Consider the following 26,913-nt stretch of genomic DNA (forward strand, 5'->3'; position numbering starts at 1 on the left):
CATGTTGTAGGATGGCTGGAGAGGAGAAGTTTGGATACTTCTGCCTCGGTGAGGGGACAGAAGGAGAAGATGGGAGTTAGAGCAGTGGATGTGGTTGATTGGAGGTCTCGTGGAGTTGAGAACTGGTTACTGATTGTTCTAGTTTTGTCTGTGAAAAAAGTGGCAAAGTTGTCAGCGGTTATCAAAGTGGTGGGAGGTGGAGGAGGGGGACAGAGGAGAGAATTAAATGTTCTGAAGAGATTACGCATGTCTGGAGCGCTGTTGATCTTGTTGTGGAAGTGTGAGGATTTGGCAGTGTGGACTTCAGTAGAGAAAGATGAAAGCAAAGACTGATACCTACTCAGGTCCGACGGATCGTTTGATTTGCGCCATTTTCTCTCTGCCACTCTGAGTTTGGTCCGATTCTCACGAAGAACATCGGATAACCAGGGGTTAGAAGGGGCAGCCCGTGCTGGCCTGGAGGAGAGAGGACAGATGTCGTCTAGACAAGAGGTTAAGGTAGAGCATAAAGTGTCAGTAGCTGCATTCACATCCAGAGAAATGGGTAGGCGAGGGAAGAGAGGAGGATACTACAGAGGAAAGAAGGGAGGTGAAAGGGAGCGTAGGTTGCGTCTGAAAGTAAACGGTAAGGGAGATGGTGGCACCTGGGTAGCAAAATGTAAAGTAAATGTAATGAAGAAATGGTCAGAGATATGTAGTGGTTGTAACCAGAATGTTGTTATCTGTAGTATAATTGCGTGTGTAAATTAAGTCAAGTTGGTTACCTGATTTGTGCTAGTAGTGGTGAGGCGTTTGAGATCAAATTAATCTAGGAGTGAATGGAAGTCTGTAGCATAAGGCCTGTCTAGGTGAATATTGAAATCGCCAAAGACTAAGAGTGGAGTGCCATCCTCCATGAAAGAGGACAGCAGTCCGTCCAGCTCATCTAGGAAGGTGGCTAGAATTTGGCCAGGGGGACGGTAGATTACCACAATCTGGAGTTTTATAGGAGCTGTTATAGTAATGGCATGAGACTCAAATGAGTTGAGATTGCCTAGGGGAGAGTGGGTTGAGTATTTCCAATTGTTTGAAATGAGCAGACCAGTGCCCCCACCCCGGCCAACTTGCCTAGGGGTGTGAGAGAAAGAGAAATTGTGAGAGAGAGCAGCTGGGGTTGCTGAGTCTTCTGGACGAATCCAGGTCTCAGTCAAGCCCAGGATGCTGAGTGTGGATTGTAAGGAAAAAGCAGAAATGAAGTCGGCTTTGTTGACAGCTGACGGGCAATTCCAAAGACCCACAGAGAAAGAAAGAGGTGCAGTGGAAGATGTAGAGATAGGGCGCAGGTTAGCAGGGTTACGTAGCCTTCTGCGTGTGTTTTTAGAGCGAGGTTGAGAGAGAACCGGAATGGTTTGGAAACACATGATAGAGGTGGAAGGATAGAGGATAGGAAAGTGTTAGGGAAGATAAAAACGATACTTAAGTGTGTGCTCGGTGTCGTTGCTCGGTCAAAGTCGCGCAGGAAAAAGTTGTCTGTCTTTACACTCGTTGGTCTTCACACAAGGAGGCGGAGCACGATGGCTGAATGCTTCCGCGTCAGCACTCGGACATCAAATAAATACAGTCTAGGAAACTACAGTGAAAACAGCTGTGGCCGGCTTCTGATCAGCCCAGCCAATAAGGTTAAAGGACTGCTAATAGCTCAAGATGAAACTAACACTTTGCACAATCACACAGGCTTGTTTTCATCTGAGGCGCAAATTATTCTAATTACCAGTAAGTACAATCAAACATAAAAACCTCAACGAAAATGCAGAGTAGAAATAGGTAGGAAACAAACTATTCCTTCCTAGCAGCAAGTAAATAATTTAAACAATAGAACTGCGACCAAGTATTTTAAACACTTACGCGAGCTGTCGTCCGTGTCTTCTGGCGACTAATCGGTTTTCCCAATTTAGAGCAGCGACCGAGCAGTTTAAATACTTTAACAGTCGCTGTGGCCGGCTTCTGATCAGCCCAGCCAATAAGGTTAAAGGACTGCTAATAGCTCAAGACGAAACTAACACTTTGCACAATCACACAGGCTCATTCTCAGCTGAGGCGCAAATTATTCTAATTACCAGTAAGTGCAATCAAACATAAAAACCTCAACGAAAATGCAGAGTAGAAATAGGTAGGAAACAAACTATTCCTTCCAGCAGGTATACCAAGCCACTAAAAGAGTTGCATGAGAGTAATTCTGACCCAGGGGTAATGCAGGAGCTGTGCATAGCAACGGACTTTGCCTTACGAGCAAGTCAACGAGCCAACATCCCCTTGATGGCCACATTGGTGGTCCAGGAACACCATCTCTGGCTGAACCTGGTGGATATGCAGGAGACCGATTGCTGTCAAGAGCTTTGCCCAGCAGTTCTTGGCTGCCCAGAAACAGAACCTCCCCCAGCAGCCCGCTGATGCTTTTACCCTGCTGCCAGCTGCAGCTGCTCCACCTTCTCGTTGTCGAGGATGTCCCCGTATAGCCTCTGCAGCAGTGTCCATCTAGGCAATAGCAGGGACCTGGCTGCAGGGAAGGCAACGCCACCCATCCAGGCCCCCGCCAAACCGTAAGAGCACATACGATGCATCTAGGGGAATCTATTGTTTTTCCCCTTCATGTTTAGTACCATTGTGAATGTCTCCATCTATCTCCAGCAAGGTGTGCCCTTGGGTCATGAGTTCCTAACAAACCAAATGGTCTTTTATGTTTTTACAACTGATTTGAGGATTTCTTTGTACTGGTCTGGGCATATAATGGCGCTTTTCCACTGCATGGTACGACTCGGCTCGGTATGGTTCAGAACGGCACGGCTCGGCTCAGTTCGCGTTTCCACTGCAGTTTAGTAAAAAAAAGTACCAGGTACTGTACCCAGTGGAACCCCCCCAGTGGAAAAGCGCCATATGCGAAGTGTCATTATCATTTGGTATTCTGTAACCATTTAACCCCCACACAGTGTGTCTAGGGGTGTATTCACACCTGTCTTGTTTAGTTTGAAAATCAAACTCAAGTTCTCTTCCCCCTTTGGTGCGGATCTTTTGGGCAGGTGTGAATACAGCAATCGCACTCGGGTGCACACCAAACAACCATACCGAGACCACCTCTTCAGCTGGGTCTCGGTCCGCTTCCACATGAACTCTGGTACGGCTGAATGGATGAACCAATGAATGGATGACCTTAAGCACACATGTGGTATTGTTTTCAGTTTCTGGTTCACTTGCAAAAAGGGCAGTGTGAAAGTGAACCGCACCAAACAAAAAAAAATCCCAAAAAAATCAACATTGCATTTGGTCTGGACCAAAGCAAGTGAACTAGCGGACTTTACTGGTGTGAATACACCCTGAGTCTCTGCACTAGAACTCTCACATGCTGCTGTGTCTCTCTCTGCGGCCAGGTATGCATCTCATTCTTAAGATTCATCTTTGAGCAACTGATGTTATGTGTATATCTGAATTGGAAACTGAACCTAATTCTGAATTGGATTCTCGTTAATTATGCAATTGGTATATATTTTTACCTGACAAATAAAATGTTATATTTATTCTGAACTCTTCTGAATCACTATGACTAGTAGATCATGTGGAGGCTGATGTTACCTCAAATCTACGGCCAGGATAGGTCAAACTGAATACTCATGAATATATGGAGCAGTAGGCACGTCATCTGAGACCCTCTGATTTTTGTCTATTACTGATTTTAGCAAGTCATATGGGAAAAGACTAAGTAAACTATACTTTTTGTCAAGAGCAAGCAGTAGGCAGCCGACAAAAAAAGTATTAGTTAATCTAAACCCTCTGACTAAAAATCAGACTGGCGAGTTTATGATAGTGAGATCCGCACAGGCCATGCGAGACTCAAATGCAACATCGGGTCCCTGATGAATGGATAATTGAAAGTATGGGATATTCAAAATAATCAAGTATCTAAAATAATACATAACCCATATCTGTGACCAGTTTTTAATTAGAAATAGTCAAAATTTAATGATAAATTTATAATAGTAAATTTAATAACTTGGAACTAGAGTATGAAAGCAGAATAATGACAATAGTTTTTGAAACATAAAGCATGCTGAATTCCACAAATCGAAAAAAAAAGATGCATTGCAATTAACAGTGCTTGCATTTTACTGTCTTGTATTTTCGGGGCTTGCATTTTTAGGTGCTGAAATTGAACAAAGTTGTTTATTTAAACTGTGAATATTTCAATTCTAAATATTTCACACACATTTTCATAATTAAAAATTCAATAATTCATATTCACCTTACAGAATTCATTTCCAAAATATTCAGTCTGTTTAAAAATGCGATGTATAATATTCATATAATATATTTTTTATTTCACTTTCCGAATTCGCTGCCACAAATTCAGTGGTTAAAATTCGGCGTTGCACATCCGGGACCCGCAGGAATAGCAGTAGAGCACCAATTCATGATCTCCAGCTGATGTCAGCCGCTCACAAGCAGGTGACGCAATCGGCTGTTGATAAAGGCCATTCATTCACAAAAACTCATTTGCAGAAATGGAGCAAGCGCTAAGTAGAAGTTTTGATGATTTTTTAATCTTTATTTCGGTTGCTTAGTTTCTGATCTCAGAACACACTTTTGTTTATGATTATGCGAACTATATCCACAGTGAAGCAGATGTGGAATATGAACTAACGCGCAAGGTTTCACGCCATTTCCCTCAGAAATCGGTTAAAGAAAATGCGTAGCAATGACAGCTATTATTAGGCTTGTTTGAGATCAAAGGCGGATATTGCGTTATTCTCACTCATGTGCTGTGCTGCTGATAAACGTGACATAATTTCAGTTCTGTTGTCTTTATATGTATATTAATATGATGAACAAGACACTCAAAGTGCTTGCTATTTAATCCCATACGAAAGAAAGGCGTATTTATCATCCATTTCTACTTTAATGGTTGATAAACTCGTTATCCAAAGGTTGCGGGTTCGAGTCTCGGGCCGGCAGGGATTGTAGGTGGGGGGAGTGAATGTCCAGCGCTCTCTCCACCCTCAATACCACGACTGAGGTGCCCTTGAGCAAGGCACCGAACCCCCAACTGCTCCCCGGGCGCCGCAGCATAAATGGCTGCCCACTGCTCCTGGTGTGTGTTCACGGTGTGTGTGTGTTCACTGCTGTGTGTGTGCACGTTGGATGGGTTAAATGCAGAGCACGAATTCCGAGTATGGGTCACCATACTTGGCAGTATGTCACTTCCCTTCACTTTAATACAAATTTTTATAGAAATATGACAACAATAACATCTCACACAGAGATTGCACTGTCATAGTGTTTGGGAATATTCAAGAATAATTTAAAATACACAATCACATGAAATCAGATAAAAAAAATAAAAATAAAACATTTTAGCAGAGAACGCAGCATCACAGTTGTGTGAACAAATGAGCTGTGTCGTCAGTCAGTCGTTTCCCATCATGCTTTTGAACACAGTCGGTGGAGAGCAATCCGACACAGCCGCCTCGTCGTCCCGAGAGTTTTTTGGCACACTTCAGCATGACATCAGAACAAGGCGTAGTAACTCGGACACTTTTTATTTATTTATTTTAAAATATGTTTATGGTAACTATTATTTATTTGTTTTTCTCTTTATATTTCTTTTTTGTTATTACTATTATTTAGGTATATACTGTTTTGTATTCTGGCTGTGTATGTATTTTATTGCTTTGACTATTTCCCCTGTGAATGTTATATGTTTAATAATAAAAAATAAAAGTAAAAAAAACTCGGACACTTTTCTAACTGGCATGCATCTCGCGGTGATCAATGGTGATGCAGATTTTGCTCATCTCAAACAAGCCTATTAAAAGACCAAACTCAGATCTTACTGATCATGCAAACAGATGAGGATATGAACGCAAGCTATTGAACGCGCAAAACCGCGGGTCAATTTCCCATAAAGAAAACACTTAATGTGGTTTGTTGCCTCAGTGATGATTAAATTCAGCATCTAATTAATCAAATTTGTTTCTGTATATTATGTACATTTAAGCAGATGAGCCTAGAATATAAGCCCCACAACCAACAAGTTTCACCAAACTTTTTTTCTCCCACAGAAAACCAAGCGCGGTAGTTTTAGGTTTGATATTCGCCTAGGCTGCTTTAGGGACCGTCTGCACATTTATCTCACAGTACAAAACGAAGTAATAATTTATTTAATTTAAATGTAATTATTAAATTTCAATAATTTATTCAAATTATTATTTATTCAAACATGTTTACAGTAAATGAATAATTTACTCAAAATGACTAAATAAATATTGCAAGTATCTCACCTTAGACAATACTTTCCCTAAGTATGTACACTACACAAATATTTTAAAGAAAAAATTACAGTAATTCACCAAAATGTAATTTTTCTGCTCCAGATGTTGTGTTACTAGTTACCAGACTGACTTACTACAGTTGAAATTTTGCCAACATCTTCCTCACTGTACATGCAGTATATAATTATTCTTAAGAAATTCCTGTAATTCACAAAGCTTTTTTTTTTTTTCCTCCAGAGTTTGTAGTACATTCCTAGTGACTTGACTGACTTACTATAGGTGAAATTTTGCTAATACCTCTATTAATGTACATAAAGTACATCGATATTTTATACTACAACCTTTTGAACATGAACAATTGCTTTTTTGGGTTCTTACTGATTTTTTTGTTTTGTTTTTGTTTTAAATAATTGTCAATTGTACATACAGTAAGGGAGATATTGGCAAAATGTCAACCCACTACAACCTGTGGAACATGAAAAACCCTTATGTAGTTTTTAAAAAATATATATTTGTGTACTGTTCATACCATAAGGGAGATATTGGCAAAATCTAACCTGTAGTTAATCAGTTTTGTACCTAGCAACGTACTACTGTTGGAACATGAGAAAAAAAATAAAAAAATCTTTCCAGGGATTTTTTTTATATGTAAATAATTGTTTACTGTACATATATAAAAAGGGCAGTATTGGCACAATCTCATCTGTAGTAAATCACTATGAGCAATACAAGCTTTACAGTTAGAAAGTGTGTTATTTTAAATGTTAAGTCATTTTAATTTAAATACATTGGACGTTTTAACCCAGTCGGTGGAATTGTCAGACGGACCCTTAAGTGCGAAAGCGCGTCAATGCTTTCTTACATTTGCAGCAACAATACACCTAGGCGGTTTTGAACTTTTTTTATGTCGATATAAAGTGGTTGCTTACTGTTAAAACTAATCGTGGTATTGATATATTTGTAGGAATGTCGACTCTATAGATCAGTGGTAAGGGAAAGCAACGAAAATGCAGCGCGTTGCGTTCTTCTGACCTCATTTGCTTGCCTGTATATAATTGGCATAATCATCAGTAAAGTGTGTTCTGAGATCTGAGGTCTTGTATCACTGTATTAGTTATATCACTGAGGCGGTGTGACGGGGAACCCCAGTATTACAGAACAGTCACACAAGCCATGATACAAAGTTACAGAAACTAAGCAAGCGAAATAAAGATTAAAAAATCATCAAAACTTCTACTTAGCGCTTGCTCCATTTCTGCAAATCAGTTTTTGTGATTGAATGGCCTTCATCAACAGGTCCCGGATGTGCAACGCCGAATTTTAACCACTGAATTTGTGGCAGCGAAATCGGAAAGTGAAATAAAATGACTGAAATTTGCCTGTCGAATATTATACATCGCATTTTTAAAAAAACTTAATATTTTGGAAATGAATTCTGTAAGGGGAATATGAATTATTGAATTTTTAATTATGAAAATGTGTGTGAAATATTTAGAATTGAAATATTCACAGTTTAAATAAACAACTTTGTTCAATTTCAGGACCTAAAAATGCAAGCCCCGGAAATACAAGGCATTCAAATGCAAGCACTGTTAATTGCAATGCATCTTTTGTTTCGATTTGTGGAATTCAGCATGCTTTATGTTTCAAAAACTATTGTCATTATTCTGCTTCCATACTAGAGTCAGATTAAACACGGAGCTAGACTAAAATTGAAACAAAATCCTGATAAATTAAGCGAACTTTGCAGAAGCGCAGGTAAAAGGCCTACACGCAGAACACATTCAAGCTGCAGGCAGCGGATTTCACTGTTGGTCCGGCAGGTGGTCCTTACACCCATGTGTGTATTCTTCCATGGTACGTGGAAGAAATACACGTTCCCTTTTGGTGAGCTTGTGTCTTTCCTTTGGCAGACTCCGCTCTGCCATCCTTGAAGGTGTTGAATAATCTCCACGTGCCTACTAGACTACTTTTGCTTGTTTTACTGGTGTGACTATAAAAATTAAAGTTGCATGTTGCCACCTAACGCTCTAAATGCCTCTGGCTGAATAGTGAATGAATAGTGTATTTAGATATTTTATCATAGCAATGTTAAGTAATAAACAACAACAAAAATAAAATGAACCATTTATTGAAGTCACTAGATTTTTAATAGAAATAACATCTGCAACCCAGACTTTCAAATGTCATACAGACAAATTGCTTAAAATACTATAAAATAACCCATGACATGAGCAATTCATATTGTTAGTGCATTAACCATTATTACAAATGAATGGCAGATTCCACAAACCTAGATTACAATTACTAATTTAAACAAATGTATACATTTAAACCACATGAAAAAGACAAAAAAACAACAGCAACAACAAGTTAGCACATTTTACTACTGTAATGCTAATGTTCTTCACGGATGGGTGTGCAACCAGAGAAAAAGCTGTTTTTGAAGTTATTTAGACCTCTCTTTTTACCCCGGAGAAAACTGGAAGTGCTGTTCATCACTTCAGAGTCATCACTGTCACTCTCGTTGTCAGCAGGGACTGGTTTCTTTTCAAGCTTCAGATCTGCAGGCAGGTGCCCCATGTCTCCAATCTCCTTCTCATGGTACACAAAAAAAAAAAGAAAGTGTTTGAGGAAGACTTGAATTAAAGGCTGTCATTTATTCCCAATTACCTTCATGATATCCCAAACCAGTATGCTATTTTCTACGTACAATAAAATAATGTTCAAGATAAAGAAAAATCTTTTTTAATCATTATGTAAATAAATGTATAAAAATATATTTTCTTTATTACTTAAAAAAAAAAAAAAGTTTCATATGTTGGCTTAAGAAAGCATACTGATGTGGTATTAAATCTTATTATCCAACCATCTACATTGCAAGTAAATTACTTTCATATGCAACTCAATTTTGAGCTAGGTAACAATGTCTATCATTATCCCATTGCTAATAAATTGTCAGATTTGAGCTAGAGTAAGAAAAAGTTTAGCACAGATAAATATTCAAATCGCCTACACATGAACACTGAGCATTTAAAAATTCTAGTTTATTTCTATAGAATATGAGGTTTATTTCTAGTTAAGATAGCACCTATTTGAAAATTTGCTTCAATGTTTTTTGGAGATGTGATCTCCAGGGCATCCATGGCCATTTAGCATACCAGTGCAGTTTTTATTATTATGTGCAGTTATTACATTATGAGTTGCTACATGACATTCTTCGTCTCTGGTTAAACATGATATAATTTGTTCTGGGTATACCTAATGACAATGGTTAGTCTCAATGTATTATTTGTACATAAATTTCATAACTTTATATTTTCATTTAGCTTTAATCCATTTTTTTGCTATAAAAATGACTGATTTACAATGACAGTAATATCCATAATTTTACCATATGCATGCCACTCTAGATAAGGGATACTCAAATCTGTAATTACTGTTATTGTTATATATGTGTTGTATATTTATAAAAATAAATCCAATTAACTAAGGGGCTCTAAAGTCTTTGAGAATACTCGCCAAGATGGGCATGTCATTTTGACATAACTTTGTGTCCATTTGACCATACAAGCTTGTGACAAACAGTTTTTGGTGTGCACGCTTCAGCCTGCAAAAGAACTACATAAATTAAAGGGGTGGTTGATTGTGATTTCACTTTTTTAATAATGTTAGTTAGTGTGTAATGTTGCTGTTTTTTTGTTCTTTTTTACTTAAGTACATAAAACATTGAGTACTTTTGTACTTTCACGCGAGTAAAAAAAAAAAAAAAAGCAGTACTTTTACTGGAGTAATATTTTATAATACGTATCTGTACTTTTACTCAAATACTGGATTTTTGTACTTCGTCCACCACTTGTTTAGAATGACCTAGGGTTTCAAGTGTGAAAATATTTCTATAGAATAGATTCCTAATGAATTAACACAATTTAAAGTATTTGAATGGACCTTACAACAGTGTGCTGTGCATAGACAATTGGATATTTTTTCTCTAATGTATTGATCTTCTATATGAATATTTAATTTAACGGTCTTATTTTTGTGGCAATCAACAACAGCACATATTAAAACTGAGGTCATAGTTAACTTTCTTGAAGATAATTCTGGCTTATGTACTTGTCACTTCTACAATGATTTTTAGTTAGATTGGACAACCATACAATGAAACTAGAGACTAGCAATTATTCAGTCAAGCTTTATATTTTAATATTTTTTTATATTTAATATATTTTTTTAAGGCATTTTGTTTTTATAACTCATTTTATAAATATCATTGTTTTTGAAAATGTTTGAACATTCCAGTGCCATAAAAAGGTAAAATCATCTGATATTTTATAAAGCAATTTTACTGATCTTGACCGTCTGCAAAAAAAATAAAATAAAAAAAAAAAAGTCTGCAAAGATCATGTTTTTTTTTTCTGCACATTTGTATCATTCCCCCCACACCCCCCAACCAAAATATGTATATTTTAACAAAACCGAGATCACGATTGTTAAAATATGTATTTTTTGTTAAAATATGTATTTTTTTGTTAAAATATGTATATTTTAACAAAAAATTGAGATCACGATTCTCTTACACGATTCTAATTTTTTCAACCAAAACGTATTGCACTCAAGTACAAAAAACAAAAAAAAAACAAAACCCCACAGGATTGTCTCTCTTTATTTTAGACTCCTTAAAGTGAATAATTTTAAAGCTTTAAGTTGTTGAACATAAGAGAACATTAACAATAATAAAAATATTCACATTCACACGGGGCGTCAGCGTCAACGCCTCTCGTTTACTTTGAATGGAGTGACGTCAAGCGTTGCCGAACTGAATTGTGGGTCCCTCGCGTCGCTTCACTGGCATTGCACACGGCAGAAGTTGAAATCTTTTCAACTTTAAGCGCCAACGCAGGCGTCAGCCAATCAGATCGCCTTATGCAAATACCCTAGTGCAGATGCTAGCCAATCCCATTCATGCAGCACCAGAAAAGTATGTGATTGGCTGTTATCACTATGACGGCTCGTCAGCACCAGAGCCGTTGAGAAACAGAGTTGCGACACTCCCATAGGCTTCCATAGGAACTTAGGAATGCGGAAGTAAAGCGTGTCATGGAGCAGCCAATAGTTCCAAACAACCAATAGTTTCAGCATTGAAGCCCATTCATTTCAGTGCTTCTCAAGCAGTCACCAGAAATTTGAGGAAATTACAGCATTTTTTGCCATTTTAACGCATTAGTTTACCTCTCAGAAATCTGACCAGTAGTTGTATTTTATGAAACGCGTTATAGTTAATGTTTATTTTTAGATAATAGGCAGTATATGCTATATTTGCAGTTAGATAACGTGGATATATTATATAATAAAATATTTTGATGAATACAGTTGGTTGCCTTTTTTATTTTGAAGTATCTGCAAAACTTAAATTTACATTTTTTTCATTCACATTTAGTCATTTAGCAGACGCTTTTATCCAAAGCGACTTACAATGTAGAAGCAAACAGACCAACGAAAGAGCAACAAAATACAAGTGCTGTGACAAGTCTCAGTTAGTCTAGCACAGTTCACATAGCAATGATTTTTTTTATTTGAATAAATATAAATAAATAAATAGAATAGGTAAGTGCTAGTATTAATTAGTCAGATTGTGGCGAAAAAAAGGTCTTTAGATGTTTTTTTTTTAAATGGCTAAAACCATTTCTAGCATTTTTCTAGCATATATTGATATTCACTTGTGTATGCATATTGTATCTTATATTTTAACATAATATTGTATTAAAATGTGAATAATAGATGACCATAGATGAAGAAATATATATTAATACAACAACACATTTTACATACCAATTAGACTTCTTATACTCTTTTAAACAAACAATTTATTTCCTCATTGGTCTGCACATCCACAGGAATAAGTGTAACACAAAAACACAAAGTCCTGCCTCAAGTCTCCAATCTTTATTAAGCAGTTTACACTATTTATACTTTACATACAAAGAAATGTAACCGTGTGTTGCATTGTACTATGTTTTTACTCCTCTATAGTTAAACAAGAAAAACCCATTAATATTATTTCCATTAAACTCCACAGACAAAATGCTACTATCAGTGTATTATACGAATTAATCAATGGACGTTTTGTGTTAATATTTGCCGGAAAATGCTGCAAGTATACCCGCTGTTGTTGTCTGACCCGATTAATCCCATTCAAACCTATGGACAGCGCGGAGTTGTTTGGAACTATTGAGAGCTCCATGAACCACGTGACCGCGCGGCGGCGAGATCAAAGCGTGTCGCAACTCTGTTTCTCAACGGCTCTGGTCAGCACCAAGCTTCAGACACGCCCTCCGTCAAGCGTCGATGCCGACGCCTCGTTGAAGCAGTGCTGCACAGAATGATCACCGTATGACATCAAAGTACCGCAAGACGATTTGAATGCATAGGATCCGACTGCTTTCTTATCGCTCTTGTGGTACTTTGATGTCATACGGTGATCATTCTGCGAACCCGCCTATATACTCTGTTTAGGTCTGCCGCCTTGTTACTAGGGCTGTGTATTGGCAAGAATCTGGCGATACGATACGTACCATGATACAGGGGTTGCGATACGATATATTGCGATACATTGCGATACTGTAAGCAAGGCGATATTTCTTATTTTAGGAATAGGATATATCTTATTTAGGAAAGCTGTCATTAAGAACACACCACCATATGCAAATCTTAGCAAAAAATAAATAAAAATAGTTTATCCAACACAATGCAGAACACACTGGGATCTGCATTTGCAATAATCAGTCCCTATAACATTCAACATTATTGAAGCACTTTTTGTGCAGTACGAGTAAAGGGGGAAATATTCAAATACTTGCATGATTCTTTAGTTAAACGTATGTATAAAATATATTTTATAAAAAGACAAAAATATATATTTATAGACTCTACTTTAAAGTTTCACAGTTTAAGTTTACAATTGTGACATGCAATGTCATAACATTTGATCTGAACAAAAAAATGACATCTGCTTAATATCAATGAAAAATAAAGTGCTTGCAGGATTCCTAAAGAAAACAAAACAATTGTAAAACAATCAAATAAATACAGATGTTAAACATTCTCAGAACTTTTCAACTTGGATTTCACAGGTTTTTCAGTTTGTATTTATGTTCCGCGTGGAATCGCCGAGACCGCGACGCGAGCACCGTTCCAACTGCACAAAACGCCCCCCGACACAAGAGAAAGCTGCAGCTGCGTGGCGACTCTACCGCCCAAGAGCAAAGGTTCTTCAACACGGGACGCGGCAAGCGGCAGAACCGAGGTTGCGCTCGCGCCGCGGTCCCGGGGCGGACATTACCACAAAAGCCCAAATGGTGCCACACTTCAGCTTTGTGCATTGAAACGAGAGCTGGAACAATTCTTTCATCCTCAACTACTGGCAGCGAACTATATTAACGCTAACATTAGTGGAGTGCCCTGATGCTAGTATTTCCTGTCACTGTTTAAGTTCAGAGATGAAGACTCCGGTTGGGATATGAACTCAAAATCAAACAACTTCCATGAATCTGGTATGATTTTTTTTTAAATATCGATATTCCGTTTTGGAGAATCGATACAGTATCGCCAAACAAAATATCACGATACTCACGTGTATCGATATTTTCTTACACCCCTACTTGTTACACGTCATGTGAGTGACAGCGGAACGTGGCCAATGAGGGAGAGGAGAAAAGTGATCGAGATTTATGATTGATTGGTGAATTAATAGTGTTTTTTTATTGTGTGAGTGTGACCAATAACGCGTGAATGCAGCATGATCTGAATGCAGGGAAATACACGGAAGTGAATCGCCGTCATTTAGAAATGAGATCGCATTTATGTATGAATCGAGATCGTGATTTTTTTTCGATTAATTGTGCAGCCCTACTTGTATGAATACTATATTACATCAAATGGAAATATGCAAAATACGGAAAAATATGAAAAAGCATAGCAGTTTTCCTTTTGGAGCGAACGATTCCTTTAGAAAGAAAAAGACTTCACTTTATGTCTTACCTTCTTAGTAGGTGGAACACTAGGGGGTCTAAAAAAAGTAGCATCTCGTGGGCTGACTGCTGTAGGGTCCTCAGGAATTGCAGCAGAGTCCTTAGACACATCACTTATTTCAGTCTGAACCTGTGGACAATATTAGAAGTAATAATATCAGGAATTGGCCATCCACAGGGTAAACAAACCAATTTTGGCTCTAAAAGAAAAATCTACTAACCACATTGCTACGGTTCTCCATGTTGCGACATTTCTCATGGTCACAGACACAGTTTTCCCCACAGGTCATTTTTCCCTTACGGCAGCGACAAAGCTTGTTAACACAGCGGCCCCGACATGCACACTATAGGAGACAGAATCATACATAAATGGCTTGCTAAAACGGAAAGCCTCCAGGAAGAAACACTATACACTTGAAACTCTTGAGGCATTTCCTGGTGAATATACATGACTGTATCATTCAAGATGTACGATCCCATATGTCCCAGTCACAAAACTCACGCCGTTCATTTTCGACTTCTTAGAACCCCGTCGTGCTCTGTCGTTTTTCTCTGGACGCCACTCGTCCTCTTCTTTCTCAGACTCTGACGGAGAGATGAGTTCATCAAGATCTATAGGCTCTTGCAGACGTGCCCGTGCAGTGGAGTTGATTTTGGCTTTGGGCTTGATGTGGAGGGGAAAAAGACAGTGGTCAGAATAGATGTCTAAATCCTGGAGGCATGGAGAAAATAGTCAAGAAGCCTGAAGCAATGAAGTTCACCTTAGGTGGAACATATTCAAAAGATGTATCAGGTGACTCATTCACAGAAGAGAGGACTTTCTTTGCACTCGTCAACTGGGCCAGAAGTAATTTCTGTGGAGATCCACCCACAAAAGAAAATGTTTTAGGTTTCATAAAATTGTCTGCACAACTTATATGGAAAACGTAATTGATAAATTCAGTTCCCACTTTGCTAAATTACAGTATGATGAAATTTGTGAGTGCAAAGGTTTATAACCTGTTTGTACTGTTCATTTTCATCCTTGAGTTTCTGGTTCTGATCATTGAGTTCTCGCAGTTTTTCAATTTCCTCTTCCTGTGACAAAGCAATATATATATTTATTTATTATCCTTATATTTTTAAACGTTCACTCACTGTTTACTTGGCAAATGATGTCATGTTTAATAGGTAACTCTGACACTGAATGTGTGCAATAAGACAATACCTGCATACCTCATCAACCCGAAAATGCATCTTTTTTCGTTGTACTTTACATATTACACAAAGAAACTTATTATACCCAAATTCAACAATCTTTTTTGTTGCAGAACAACCAGTCTTTGGAGGGCCAAATTACTCAATTAAATCATTAAATATATATGCTGAAAATGCTGAAATATATAAATAATAGTTAAATGCATACATATTTATTTCCTCCACATTTCATTTTCAGGGTTACGGTTTTCGGCAAGTCACTCAACAATAGTGGGCATCATTTTACAAACTTTCAAACCAAAATTTCTTTGGCCTTTCTAATTTAGGTGCATCATGTTTTGACCATCACAAGCTGCGGCTGAGCATGGTACAGGAATGGCTCATTTCTACCGAGCGGTATGGTTCAGCACAGTACTGTACAGTGTCATTCTCACACGAAGAAGAAAGAGCGACAATATCCGTTTCTCAATACCAATTACGCAAAGTTCAGACTTGGCAAGTTCGACTCAGGAGTGCGAACTCCTGAGGATGGGAGGACTCAAGTCAAATAATTCTGCAAATGGAACAGCAGCGTAGGCTACTTGATAACAGCACTCAGCTCACCTTGGCCCCGGTTATCCGCACTAAATGTATAGTTACCATAAAACGAAATATGTCAAACATTACTGCTTTTCCTTTTTCGTTTGAACATATCAATAATAGCCACAAAAATGTAGTTCAGACAATGTGTACATACAATACAATAACACAAAATATGATATCAAACACCACTGCCTCTCTTTGTTTTCATTTTAAAACTATAAAACATTAATATGTGGTTCAGGCAATATGTGCACATATACTCTGATTATCTTCACTGTATGTATGTATAATAAAATTAAATAATACAAAGCACAACTTTGTAATAGTAACTTGTAATAAACACTAATAGCCATTATAAAAGTATAAGTACAAAGACAGCACTGTACTACGGTAAGCTTAAACATAACTTTGTGCTCAGCCAAAATGTTATGACCAGGAACAATTAATAGACTCGTGAGACCAAAGATTACCTGTTAGATATAGCCTACCCCAAAACAAAATCTCATGTTTAACCACTACAGAGACATCAGAGCCAGTGGCAAATGTCAGACAGACTAGCTGAGGTAATCTGCATAACAAATTTTCAAATAGCAGTCAAATAGGCCAAAACCCTGAAAATGAAATGTGGAGGCAATAAATAAATGCATAAATACATACATATTTATTTATTTATGCATTTAACGATATACCCATATATTTCAACATTTAATTCATGATTTAATTTTGAGTAATTTGGCCCCACATACCAGTCTTGTGTTCTTTTCATAAAAGTATGGAGACATCCACACCTGAAACTTTAGACGCTGCATTAGCTCGTGCTCCCGTTTAGACACCTCCTCCTGCTGCTCCTTCAGTTTTTCCTGTGCCACAGGCTTACTCTGGAGCTGACCAAGGAGATACAGCACCTGGACAATACATCAGACACAAGGCATGAATGAAAGGCCAATATATTGAAAGATTATATGCATTTCAGTTATCTTTTGTAGGATACATTTGGATACATTTATATTGTGACTGTCCCTTAGATGCTATCAACTGTGTCTATAGCAGGGTTTCTGCAGGTATCAAATCTAATTTAATTCTAATTATCAAATTTAATATTATTTCAATTTAAAATAAATTTCTTCTGTGTGAATGATATTTTAAAATGTAATTCATTCCAGAGATGCAAAGCTGAATTTTCAGCAGCCATTACTGCAGTATTCAGTGTCACATCATCCATCAGAAATAATTTGAATATGCTAATTTACTGCTCTGTTATGATTATTGGTGCTCAATCAATAATAATGGTTCTTATAAATCAATATTGAACATCTTTCCTGCTTTATATTTTTGTGGAAATTATCACGTTATTTTTCAGGATTCTTTGATTCTAAACAAAAGCATTTACTTTGGATTTTAATTTGTCCATGTTAAATAAAAGTATTTACACTATTTTCATTTTGAATGGTAAAATATTATGGTCTCCACAAAACAAAGCAGCACAACTGTTTTCTATGTTGATAATCAGAAATGTTTCTTGAGCAGAAAATCAGCATAGAGTGATTTCACTGAACACTGGAGTAATTATGCTAAAAAAAAAAATCAGCTTTGAATAACAGGAATAAATTATATTTTAAAATGCATTCAAGTTATTATATTATTAAAGTTATTATAAATTGAAATAATTTCACAATATTACTGTTTTTATTGTATTTTTGATCAAATAAATGCAGCCATTGTAAGCATAAGAGACTTCTTTGAAAAACATTACAAAATCTTAATGATCCCATACTTTGACTGGTAATGTGTTTTAAATTAACCATAAAATTTGACAATGATGCAATGATGATACTCTTGGATGTGTGAGGAAATCAGCATTGTTTAAACTGTATAACATCTATATTATTTCTTACTTAAATCAGCATATTTGTGACGCCCCCTTAAAATTGATTTCAAATGTTTTCCCTAATATCATAAAATGTTTGCATATTTTTCATATCAAATTCTTAAATTTCATTAATAAGTTTACATCTGTATTGCAAATTTCCATCTGCATAAATAATGCATGATCTTAGTGTTATAAATAATTTTGAATATACAAATATGAAAAGTCGGAAAAAATATAATTACACTTTAAAATATGAGCATAAAATCGGTAGTAGGTGGTTGGGGTGGTCTGAAAATACTTTTCCAAGTACTCGTCCGATATCGATACTTTTATTTTTGGTACTTGCCGATACGGAGTACTGATTATTACTGAGTATTTTCATTGTATTGTAAAAAAAATTTAAATATTGGGTACAAAAACCAAAAATATATGTATAATGTAGTGCTGTCAAATGATTAATCGTGAATAATCACAGCTAAAATTAGAGGTCGATCGATTGATTTCTGGAGTTTTTTAATTAATCTGCATCGGCCGATTGTGCTGCAAATTAGGCCGATGCGTCTGCGAGCATCCGTGACGCTGCCTAGTGCGGCAAGCAGATTGCCATTCCACTGGCAAAACGGATAACCCTGTGATGTCCCCCTCTGCCTGCTAACTTTTTGAAGAGAGAACTACCTGGTAACTCCCCAAGAAAATGGTAAGACTTAAGTTCTTATCCTTCGTTCTTTATCTAGCCTTGTATTTCATGAAGCTACTTTTGGAGAGAGAATGAGAATAACATTTGGAAAAACAATGTGAGTAACTTTTTGGAACTGTATATAGTTAACGAGCCTTCAATGAGCTCTTGTTTAGGCTAACGTTGCATTTAAGCACGGGTACCAAAACCTCGTAACGAGCCGAGCGGCTAAATTATTATTGTAGCCTGCATTGAATAGATAAGCTCGGACGTTATCAATTCTGTTTCTGTAGCCTACTGGAGAATTTCTCTCCCTCTGAGGGTGCGTGTGAGACGGGGACACTCATACTCTGCAGCCATGCGGTGTTCACACACAACTTCAGCTAACGATGGCACATGTGCGCACACAGTTAAGCTTTGCTAACCTTGACAATAATTCAGCCTGTTCATTATCATAATAAAATACAGTCAGTCAAACATATGGGAAAAAACACACTGCTCGGTTTAAATATGTAGAAATATGTGCAGTTAAGCGTTATCCCCGTACCCGTGATGTTATGCAAAACATTTTACGTGGATATTGGAACGCTATTGAAGTACATAATAACCCTAACCTTAACCCTAACCCGAAAGTCTATGTGGGGTGTAAATATACTCATCTAATTAGCATTTTATGACGTCATCAGGGGGTGGGCCCTCTTGAATTTCATAATATTCAGGAAATAGTAGATATTGAATTGATGTTTGATTTTTTGTCTTTTTCTCCTCATTCCAAATGATCAGAAAAGAGGAAACCAACAATAAAACAGGATAAAGTACTAAATTACTATATAACTATACTATATAGTAGTAAAACGCATGTGAACAGTAGCCTACTTTGATCAGTTCATCAGTAATATTCAGGAAATAATAGATATTGAATGGATGTTTGAACTTATTTGCATGTTTTTTAGGGGTTTTTTTATTGGCTTTTTATCCTCTTTCCAAATCATCAGGAAAAGAGGAAATCAACAGTAAAACAGGAGAAAGCAGTAAATAATTACTATATTACTGTGCCATAGTAAAATACATGTGCCTATTTTTTGATCAGTTGACCAGCTATCTGCCCAATCAGGTATCTATGTGATAGTTTATAGTTCTTGAGAGTATGGTACCTCTCATTGCACCGGGAGAAGCTCGATCATTAGACGGCCGATCGTCATTTCCGAAAGGCAAATATTCCCCTTCAGAGTCAGAATCGGCAAATAACATTTGCAACATCCTCACAGTACAACTGTGGTACAACCTTTTAATAGCCATTTGGCAATTTTCTCTCACAAATCTCACAATTTACTCAGACGCTATGAACTGAATTGCTTCCACATCAATGACACGATAGCTCACTTGCGCTGCTATTTCCTCGAACAATTTTGGTCTAGAATCGAAGTACTACATGTCTGCCATCTAGTGGAAGGGAATACAAATGATATATTACACCATATTAGGAACTACAGTCTATTTCATGAAGTATGAAGTCTTGTCGCAATTTTGCAACTTTGGCGCTTAGAGGGTTAACTGATTGTATTAATCGGTCAAAATTCGTACGGTCGGGTTAATGGTTAACCGGTTAAAATGAACATCCCTGTGAAAGCAGTGGCGAGTTTCCAAAGAACTGTGACACGCTATCACGTGGATTATGGAGCGCTCAACTCTGCGCTGTCAATATGTTTGAATGGGTATAAGTAGAGAGCATTTGTAATTCACATAAGCATACAATATATTGAATATTACAAAAGACAAGCAAATATGGAATTTAACCCAATAAAAAAAAAAGTTTGGACTCAGAACAAGTGTTCAAGTGAAGTTCAGATGTTGTATATAGCTTTGTTCACTTCAGACCAAAAATTAAGAAATGCTGCTGGGTGCTACTGTGTAACACTACTCTTGTTTATTTTATTTATTATATTATTTATTTTAATGTAAGTTTTTGTGCACAAAAAAATAAATAAAAATTCCTAGATTTTTGATTACACGTTGTGTATTTATTAATGTATACATTATTTTTTTTATTTAAATTATACAAGTGCACTGATTGGAGAGACTTGCTTTGTTTAATAAATGTTTCATTTAAGCAATTTTATGTATCACTTTACTTCTTATTGCTTGACTTAGATTTTATGAGATGAAGGGAAAAAAAGAGAAAGAAAATCGGCCAAACATATCGGCCAAAAGAATCGACATCATATATCGGCCATCGGCTGCCCTGATTTCTAAATATCGGCATCGGCCAGAGAAAAACCCATATCGGTCGACCTCTAGTTAAAATAAAAGTTTGTGTTTACATAATATATGTGTTTGTACTGCATATATTTATTACGCATCTATAAAGACACACTCACACACACAGCATATATTTCGAAAATATTTACGTGTATATTTATATTCATAAATTATATCATATACAAATATATTTATTTTTATATATTTAAAAATTTTTCTTAAATACATGCATGTGTATGTATTTATACAATAAATATACACAGTATACGCACATATGTAAACAAACTTTTATTTTGGATGTGATTAATCGCAATTAATAGTTTAACAGCACTAGTATAATGTTAGTTAGTTAACTTAATTTATCAAATAGATATATCCTTCAGTTATTTTCACACTTAATTATGCCCATTAAAATGTATTTTACAAGTTTTAGTTACTTTCACTATTAATTTTTTGCTCTATGCAACCCTCTACATTGCGAGTAAATCACTCGTATATGCGACAATCTTCACTCTGGGCAACTAAATGTGTAATATTAGCCAATGGCTAATAACTTCAGATTTTGCTTGCCAGTGTGTGAGTTGTAGGCTCAGTATAAGTTTAGCACAGATATATTTTCACTCGCCGAACACACTGAGTACTTCAGAGTTTCTCTGTCCGTCAAGCGATCTGTGATATTTTTCAACTCAATGGATGCGCAGCGCACCAGTGTTTGTGTATTTGACGTGCCGTAAACTCTAGCGTGAAGGCACACGACTTCTCAATATTATTAACTCATCGTTATATTTAGGTCATATTTATATTAGGCTAGTTCATGCATTCATGACCTCTAGACTGGACTATTGTAATGCACTGCTAGGTGGTTGTCCTGCATCTTCAATAAACAAGCTACAGATAGTCCAAAATGCAGCGGCTAGAGTTCTTACCAGATCAAGAAAATATGATCATATTACTCCAATTTTACAGTCTCTGCACTGGCTACCTATTAAGTTCCGTATCATTTACAAATTATTATTACTTGCCTATAAGGCCCTAAATGGTTTAGCACCTGCGTACCTAACTTGTCTTCTACCACGCTATAATCCAACCCGCTCTCTAAGGTCGCAAAACTCTGGACTTTTGGTAGTACCTAGGATAGCAAAGTCCACTAAAGGAGGTAGAGCTTTTTCACATTTGGCTCCCAAACTCTGGAATAGCCTTCCTGATAACATTCGGGGTTCAGACACACTCTCTCTGTTTAAATCTAGATTAAAGACACATCTCTTTAGCCAAGCATACACAATGCATTTTATAATCTTGTACTGCAGTTATATCTGATCAAATGTACATTATTATTATTATTCTTTAGCTTGGGTTGAACAATTTATTTTTGCTTAGATGGAACAGCAGCTACGCTAATCATGTCTCTGCTTGTCTCTACGTTTCTGCCACGGGATTAACATCCCGTGGTAGCCAGGAATTACAGAACTTCAGTCTGGATCTAACCATTACATGATCTGAGATGACCGAACACCTGAGATGGAGGATCAGCGCCGGGAGATGACGTATGTGTCCCTGATCGTAGGCAGAGGCCAAACACCTGGATGAACGCCAGAGACAGATCCCCATTGAGGACCCCGCCACTTAGACAGCCATCGGAAAAGACCACTGGAACCAGCTGAGCCCATTCAATCTGACTTGCTGCAGTTTGGAACTGAACTGCTGGTTTGTTTGGCTAGAGGAGAATTGGCCCCCCGACTGAGCCTGGTTTCTCCCAAGGTTTTTTCTCCATTCTGTCACCGATGGAGTTTTGGTTCCTTGCCGCTGTCGCCTCTGGCTTGCTTAGTTGGGGACGCTTCATTTCCAGCGATATCGCCGACCTTATTGCAAAGACACTATTTAAACTTATTGACACATTTTCCTTTTTTGATATTGTGCAGTGCTTTGACACAATTTGCATTGTAAAAAGCGCTATATAAATAAAGGTGACTTGACTTGGTTGTATCTCTCTATTAGTGCTACTGGATCTTAGCGCCGCGTTTGACACAATCAACCACAACGTTCTTTTAAATAGACTAGAAAATTATGTTGGCATTAGAGGAAATGGACTGGCATGGTTCATATCGTACTTATCTGACCGCCATCAATTTGTGGCAGTAAATGAAGAGGTATCATACCAATCACAAGTGCAGTATGGAGTACCTCAAGGCTCAGTACTTGGCCCCTTACTTTTCACACTTTACATGTTACCCTTGGGAGATATCATTAGAAAACATGGTGTTAGCTTTCACTGTTATACTGATGATACCCAGCTCTATATTTCTTCGCGAGCTGATGAAACTTACCAATTTGCAAAACTAACGGAATGTATAGTTGATATCAAAAACTGGATGACTAGCAATTTCTTACTGCTAAATTCTGAGGTGTTAATTATTGGACCAAAAACCTTTGCATGTAATAATCTAGATCACTGTCTAATACTTCATCATCAGCTAGGAACCTAGGCGTACTTTTTGATAGCAATCTTTACTTCAAAAAACATGTTTCTAGCATTAGTAAAACTGCATTTTTCCATCTTAAAAATATATCTAAATTACGACCTGTGCTCTCAATGTCAAATGCAGAAACATTCATTCATGCATTCATGACCTCGAGGCTAGTTTATTGTAATGCTTTATTGGGTGGTTGCTCTGCACGTTTAATAAACTCTAGCTGGTTCAAAATGCAGCAACTAGACTTCTTACTAGAACCAGGAAGTATGACCACATTAGCCCGGTTCTGTCAACACTGCACTGGCTCCCTATTAAACATTGCATACATTTTAAGATCTTGCTAATTACCTATAAGGCCCTGAATAGCTTGGCACCTCAGTATTTGAGTGAGCTCATCGCATTATAGTCCTTCACGTCCGCTGCGATCTCAAAACTCTGGCCATTTGATAATACCTAGAATATCAAAATCAACTGCGGGTGGAAAATCTTTTTCCTATTTAGCGCCCACTCTCGAACAATCTACCTAACACTGTTCGGGAAGCAGACACACTCGCTCAGTTTAAATCTAGATTAAAGACCCATCACTTTAACCTGGCTTACACATAATACACTATCGCATTTCTATAATTCAAATCTGTTAAAGGATTGTTAGGCTGTATTAATTACTTTACTTTTACTTTTTTACTTTTAGTCATTTAGCAAACGCTTTTATCCAAAGCGAATTACAAATAAGAAAAAGTAACAAACTAAAAGTCAAAACTCTGTAAATACTATATACACGCATTTAAGAAAATAAAGAAATTAAATAAAATTGACAAATGCATACAAGATTTCACTACTAAACATTTAAATGAAAACAAAAAAATAAGCTAAAAATTATTCAAAATATTAAAACAACAAAAGGTATGAGTATAATAATGCTTCTGACATAACACTAACCCAAAAAACAAAAAAACAACTACATGTGTATGTACAGCCACACACATATACAGTTGTGGTCAGAATTATTGGAACCCTTGGTAAATATGATCAAAGAAGACTGTGAAAATTAACCTGCTTTGTTAATCCTTTTGATCTTTTATTAAAAAAATTCACAAAAAGCTAACCTTTCATTGGATAATAAGAATTTAAAATGGGGGGAAATATCATTATGAAATAAATGTTTTTCTCAAACACACGTTGGACACAATTATTGGCACCCCTAGAAATTCTTAAGAGTAAAATATCTCTGAAGTATACTCCCATTCATATTCACAATTTTGAGCACTCTAGGGTGATTATGAACATGAAATTATCCAGCCATGGCTTCCTGTTTCACAGAAATATAAATAGGAGGGAAAACAAAGCCCAAATTCCCTTAATCATCCATCACAATGAGAAAAAACAAAGAATATATTTCTGATGTGCAGCAAAAGATAATTGAGCTTCACAAATTAGTGAAGTGGCTTTAAGAAAAGAGCTAGAGCAGTGAAAATCCCCATTTCCACCATCAGGGCAATAATTAAGAATTTCCAATCAACAGAAAATGTAATGAAACTGCCTGGAAGAGGACGTGTGTCTATATCGTCCTAATGCACGGTGAGAAGGAGAGTTTGAGTGGCTAAAGACTCTTCAAGGATCACAGCTGGAGAATTGCAGAAAATAGTTGAGTCTCGGGGTCAGAAAACCTTAAAAAAAAAATGGTCAAACAGCCCCTACATCACCACATGTTGTTTGGGAGGATTTCAAGAAAAATTCTCCTAGCTCATCCAAAAACAAACTCCAGCATATTCAGTTATCAGACAGGACTGGCACTTCAAATGGGACTGGCTTCTATGGTCAGATGAAACTAAAAAATGAGCTTTTTAGCAGCAAACACTCAAGATGGGTTTGGTGAACACAGGGATAAAAAGTACCCCATGTGTACAATGAAATATACTGCTGTATTTGTGATGCTGTGGGCCTATATTTCTGCTGGAGGTCCTGGACATCTTGTTCAGACACATGGCATCATGGATTCTATCAAATACCAACAGATAAAAAATCAGTAAGTGACTGATTCTATTAGAAATCTTATAATGGGCCATGTTTGGATCTTCCAACCGTACAATAATCCAAACACAAACCTCAAAAACAACGCAAAAATGGGTCACTGAGCACAAAACCAAGCTTCTGCTGGCCATTCCAGTCCTCTGACCTGAACCCTGTAGAAAATGAGTGAGGTGAACTGAAGAGAAGAAGCACCGTCATGGAGCTGTGAATCTAAAGGATCTGGAGTGATTCTGGATGAAGGAATGGTCTCTGATCTCTTGTCAGGTGTTCTCTAACCTCATCAGGCATTATAGGAGGAGATTTAGAGCTGTTAAACTGACAAATGGAGGTTTCAAAAATTATTGAATAAAAAGGTGCCAATAATTGTGTCCAACGTGTGTTTGAGAAAAACATTTATTTCAAAATGATATTTCCCCCCATTTTAAATTCTTATTATCCAATGAAAGGTTAGCTTTTTGTGATTTTTTTAAATAAAAGATCAAAAGGATTAACAAAGCAGGTTAATTTTCACAGTCTTCTTTGATCATATTTACCAAGGGTTCCAATAATTCTGACCACAACTGTACATACATATTGAATTTTATACATACATATTGAATTTTATATATATATATATATATATATATATATATATATATATATATATATATATATATATATATATACATACATATACATATACATATACATATACATATACATATAATAAAATATTATATTATTTCATTTCCATATAGTATGAAGTACTAAAATAACTAATATTAAATAAAAAAAACTGAATAAACAAACCGGGAACACTTCCCAAAACACCCGATGTACTTGTTACATTGTTAGAAGAATGGCATTTACGCTAATATTAGTCTGTTTCTTTCTTATTCCGAGGTCACCGTAGCCACCCAGATCCAGACTGTATCCAGATCAGATGGTGGATCAGCACCTAGAGATGACCTCTACAGCCAGGACACTTAGATGAGCCCCAGAGACTGATCCCCAGTGAAGACCCTGTCTCCAAGATGGCCATCGGGAGAAGACCACAGGAACCAGATGAGTCCTTTGCACAATCTGATTCTGCTTTAGCCTAGATTTAAACTCTGCTTTTGTCTGGCCAGAGGAGAATGACACTATTTTGACAAACTATTTCCCCGTCTAAATACTGTAAAGCCACCCAGCTTTATATCAAGCCAATGTAAAGCTGCTTTGACACAATTTGCATTGTTAAAAGCGCTAGACAAATAATATTAACTTGACTTAATATTCATGAATCCAGCAGCTCATTATTCCTTGGTGCGTTTTATATTGTTCTTAGTAGAATTTGTATAATAAAAATAATAATCAGTCTTGTTAGTTTTTTCCAACTTATTTACAGGAACACTGAATGACCAAAAAAGCACCACCACTAGTCCTAAGGTCAGTTAAAATGACTAATATGCATTCATACATGGTTACCAAGTTTTAATTCTAATTACTAAAGTTCTATTATTAAATAATACTTTATTAT

General features: G+C 36.7%; 1 protein-coding gene across 1 annotated transcript in view; it reads right to left on the reverse strand.

Moving 5' to 3' along the window:
* Positions 1–8,415: 8,415 nt before the first annotated feature.
* LOC306855584 (chromosome-associated kinesin KIF4-like) overlaps positions 8,416–26,913 on the reverse strand; it is a 119,646-nt gene continuing 101,148 nt past the window's right edge. Inside the window, exons 25-31 of the mRNA XM_079394348.1 lie at positions 16,897–17,013; positions 15,329–15,406; positions 15,091–15,183; positions 14,832–14,993; positions 14,551–14,673; positions 14,340–14,459; positions 8,416–8,894 (exon numbers count right to left, since the gene is read on the reverse strand). Of these exons, the coding sequence (XP_079250474.1) occupies positions 8,697–8,894; positions 14,340–14,459; positions 14,551–14,673; positions 14,832–14,993; positions 15,091–15,183; positions 15,329–15,406; positions 16,897–17,013 (891 nt within the window). The 3' untranslated portion in view covers positions 8,416–8,696. The remainder of the gene's footprint in view (positions 8,895–14,339; positions 14,460–14,550; positions 14,674–14,831; positions 14,994–15,090; positions 15,184–15,328; positions 15,407–16,896; positions 17,014–26,913) is intronic.

This window comes from Barbus barbus, assembly GCF_936440315.1.
Source record: "Barbus barbus genome assembly, chromosome: 36".
Classification (NCBI taxonomy): domain Eukaryota; kingdom Metazoa; phylum Chordata; class Actinopteri; order Cypriniformes; family Cyprinidae; genus Barbus; species Barbus barbus.